Source organism: Morone saxatilis, unplaced genomic scaffold, assembly GCF_004916995.1.
Source record: "Morone saxatilis isolate NCDOM2014 unplaced genomic scaffold, NCSU_SB_2.0 Contig12, whole genome shotgun sequence".
Taxonomy (NCBI): domain Eukaryota; kingdom Metazoa; phylum Chordata; class Actinopteri; family Moronidae; genus Morone; species Morone saxatilis.
In genome coordinates this window covers 27722167-27726303 of record NW_023339674.1, presented here as the reverse complement: position 1 = coordinate 27726303, position 4137 = coordinate 27722167, and the positions used below count along the sequence as shown (strand labels likewise).

At 42.0% G+C, this 4137-nt stretch overlaps 1 protein-coding gene across 1 annotated transcript in view; it reads left to right on the top strand.

Moving 5' to 3' along the window:
* The window catches only part of lonp1 (lon peptidase 1, mitochondrial), an 18257-nt gene that overhangs the window by 12555 nt on the left and 1565 nt on the right, over positions 1–4137 (top strand). Inside the window, exons 8-14 of the mRNA XM_035652789.1 lie at positions 119–311; positions 394–510; positions 710–850; positions 2253–2418; positions 2518–2604; positions 2737–2864; positions 3050–3214. Coding sequence (XP_035508682.1) covers positions 119–311; positions 394–510; positions 710–850; positions 2253–2418; positions 2518–2604; positions 2737–2864; positions 3050–3214 — 997 coding nt within the window. The remainder of the gene's footprint in view (positions 1–118; positions 312–393; positions 511–709; positions 851–2252; positions 2419–2517; positions 2605–2736; positions 2865–3049; positions 3215–4137) is intronic.

The following is a 4137-nucleotide window of genomic DNA, read 5'->3' as shown; positions in this document are numbered from 1 at the left end:
ATGTGCGCACGAGAGAGATAGAGAGATAGATAGATAGATAGATAGATAGATAGATAGATAGATAGAGAGACAAAGGGATAAAAATAGGACTTATAACAAGCTAATTTGTGGACACAAGCCTTGTATCCTGGGAATTGTGCTGGAGAATGATGATGAAAATTAGTCTTCATCTGACCTGCCATTACCAGGTGGATAAGATTGGTCGTGGTTACCAGGGCGACCCATCCTCTGCCTTGCTGGAGCTTCTGGATCCTGAACAGAATGCCAACTTCCTCGACCACTACCTTGATGTCCCTGTAGATCTGTCAAAGGTAAGAGTGAGTACAGTTCCACAGTCCTACTGAAAAATGCAGTTTTTGTAAGTTTTGGCTGTCTCTGTTCGCCCCAATAAAGGTTTTGTTTATCTGCACGGCCAATGTGATCGACACCATCCCAGAGCCTCTCAGAGACAGGATGGAGATGATCAATGTATCTGGATATGTGGCCCAGGAGAAACTGGCTATCGCTGAGGTAACACCAACTTCTACCTCTGCAAATGTGTTTGTGTAAAAAAATAAAGACAGAAAGTGTGCTGTATAAATTATATTATTAAGATTATTGTTGTATACTTTTAATAATAGCAGATTTCTTTTTTTCATAGTTAAGGTATCAAGTCAATATGCCTCACTCGTACATCATGCTTTTATTTTGCATTTCTCTGTCTGTCCAGCGTTATCTGGTCCCCCAGCTCCGCTCTCTATGCGGTCTGACTGAGGAGAAGGCCTCACTCTCATCTGACGCCCTCAGTCTGCTAATCAAGCAGTATTGCAGAGAATCTGGAGTCAGGAACCTACAGAAACAAGTTGAAAAGGTAAAATAGTATAGAGCTCTGTTAGGCTCCTTAGAATAAAGGTTTCAGAACATTCTGCATGAATCCTACTTCTGCTTCATCCTTTGATAGGGCCAGCAGTTAAAGTAATCTTAACAGTCACAGCACAGTAAATGATAAATGGACTGTACTTATATAGCGCCTTTCTAGTCTTTCGACCACTCAATGCTCTGCACAATACATGCCACACTCACCCATTCACACACATCCAAATACTGTTGGCAGTGGCTGCAATGCAAAGTGCCAACTGCTCACCAGAACGGAACTAAGCATTCACACACATTCATACACTAATGCACAGCATCAGAGCAATTTGGGGTTCAGTGCTCAAGGACTTCCACATGCAGCGAGGGGAGCCAGGGATTGAACAGCCAACCTTCCGATTAGTGGACGGCTCTACCTCTATACCTATACCAATAGAAAGTAGCACATCCCCCAGTGATTTTCATGCAGTGATTGCTATGCCCAGAGGCATTATCTTTTCAGGTTGTCCGTCTGTCTGTCTCATTCTCACGACCAGATATCTGAGGTGCGCCTCAAGGGAATTGCTTTAAAATGAATAAACTGATTTCGGGGTCAAAGGTCACTGTGACCTCACAAAGCACACAAAACACAAGTGATGACCATTGGTCGGACACTGAATTGGTGACAGTTTTGACTCAAAGGTCACTGTTACCTCAATATTACCTTGACAAACAGGTTTTTGGTCATAACTTCCCAAACCCAAAAGGCCAAAGGTGAACTTCACTCTGACATCATAATGTCCTGGAAATGTTTTTTGAGCCATATTGAGTTTTTTGAGCACCATAGCTCAGGAACAGAAGGGGAGATTGGGACCATATTTCACAGTTTGTTGGGCACTGAATTGGTAACACGTTTATTAAAGGTCAGAGAAAAATAGCTTTTTAGCCATAATTTAAGAATGAACCAGGCAATTCCAGATTTCTTAGCATGTTGTCTGGGACAACACAATGAGTAAACAGTAATTAGCACACCAGCACTAGTATTGGAGCACCCCTAGCTATAATGATTTTTTAAATGAGTGAATGAGTTTCGCGTAGATTCTTCCCATCTAAAAATGTCACGAGAACACAAAGCACATTTACTCTTAATACATGTGTACCTGTTCAGTATCAATACATCTGTGATAATCCTTCATTAATCACTTCAAACATGTAGATTCACTGGAATCATGCATATTTATCATCAATGTAGTGATTCAATTTAGCCAAAACATACACTTCCTTCAAAGTTTTCACCACATATATAATGAATCTGGACAAACATCAGTTTAAACTGCAACTTGAGTGGTTGGTGGAGGCATACAACCATGGGGCAGTAAGTCTAGTTTTTTTGTATAAACCTTTTTCCATCTGTCTGTCAGGTGTTCCGTAAGGTGGCATTCAGCATTGTCAGCGGTGAGCAAGCCACAGTAATCGTTACACCTGACAACCTGCAGGACTACGTGGGTAAACCTGTTTTCACAGTTGATCGGATGTACAATGTCACCCCACCAGGAGTGGTTATGGGGTTGGCATGGACCGCTATGGGTGAGAGAGATGTGACACACACACACACATACACACAAACCTGTACCAATAGAAAATGTAGCATATTGAAGGTCTGCCTGCATTTTGCCCCCTGTGTAGGAGGGTCGACACTGTTTATTGAGACCTCACTGCGCCGTCCCTCTGGAGGAGAGGATTCTAAAGGAGAGGGGTCACTGGAGGTTACAGGTTAGTCAGGAAGGCCAGCAACTGAGAAGCTCTGCAGGGTGGAAGTCAGTCTGCAGGGTGGAGGTCATTCTGCAGGGTGGAGGTCTGAAACTGTACAGAAAGCATATTACAGATGTTTGTGCTCCTCTGCAGGTCAGCTGGGTGATGTGATGAAGGAAAGTGCAAAGATTGCTTCAACCTTTGCCAGAACCTTCCTGATGACCAAAGAACCAGAAAATCACTTCCTGGTCAACTCCCACCTGCACCTGCATGTTCCTGAGGTAACCATGGCAACACAGTACTGTAAATAAATTACTTATTGATTGATTAATTTACCTTTTCTATTTAAATTTTCTACTAAATAGTATGCAAGAGAAGGAACATTTTATTTGTTTGAAAATGTCCTTAATAAAATACACTGTGGCTAATGCTCATTCCTGTATGTTAAATTGTCATTTGTTTTTAGGGGGCGACTCCAAAAGATGGACCAAGTGCTGGCTGCACCATTGTCACAGCCCTGTTGTCCTTGGCAACCAATCAGCCAGTGCGTCAGAATGTAGCAATGACTGGTGAAGTTTCACTGACTGGCAAAATACTGCCAGTAGGTGGAATCAAAGAGAAAACTATTGCTGTAAGTAGAACACACACTAGTGTTGGGCAGTATGACCAACATTTGTATCATAGTATTTTTTTTAAGATCTTGGCGGTTTCCCTGTAATATTTCTTATTGGGGTTTCTGTTTTTTAATAATTACATTTTTATTGTGCAAGCTGCATACGTAGTAAAAACAGAACTCAGAGGTCCAGTGTGTAGGATTTAGTGGCATCTAGTGGTGTAGTTGCAGATCACAACTCCATCACATCACCCTCCCCTTTCAAGTGCAAAGGAGAAACTACGGTGGCTGCGAAATGCACGAAAAAAAGGTGAACACCCCTATCTAGAGCCAGTGTTTGGCTTGTCTGTTTTGGGCAACTGTAGAAACATGGCGGACTCCATTGAAGACGACCCACAGTGTCTGTAGCTATAAAAGGCTCATTCTAAGGTAACAAACGCACAACAATTCTTATTTTCAGATGATTATAGACTAAAAAAAAAACAGAATTAAAATTTCTGACAATAGAGCCTCCAAAATGTTACACACTGGACATTTGCCAACAATTTTAACATCTTTTAATCTTTTGGAAACAAAATATTTTAAAATACTATAAACCGACATATAATACTCAATTGTAGTTTGGTGGGTGACAGTACACAGCAGTCTTCACAGAAGCTCATGTATGATGTCACAGCCTCTGTGTACTCATCTAGACTGTCAGTAGCACTTCTAAAAATTGTCGACAGCTTCACCGTTTCACTTCTTTTATACCCTCACAACAGGTCCACACAGCTTTACTTCTGTCTGTATGAAAGAATTAGGTGGACTGACGGCTGTGGCTCAGAGGCAGAGCGGGTCGGCCCCCAATCAGAAGGTTGTTGGTTCGATTCCCGCCTCCTCCTGGCACGTGTCGAAGTATCATTGAGCAAGATACTGAACCCCAAATTGTGTGAATGTGT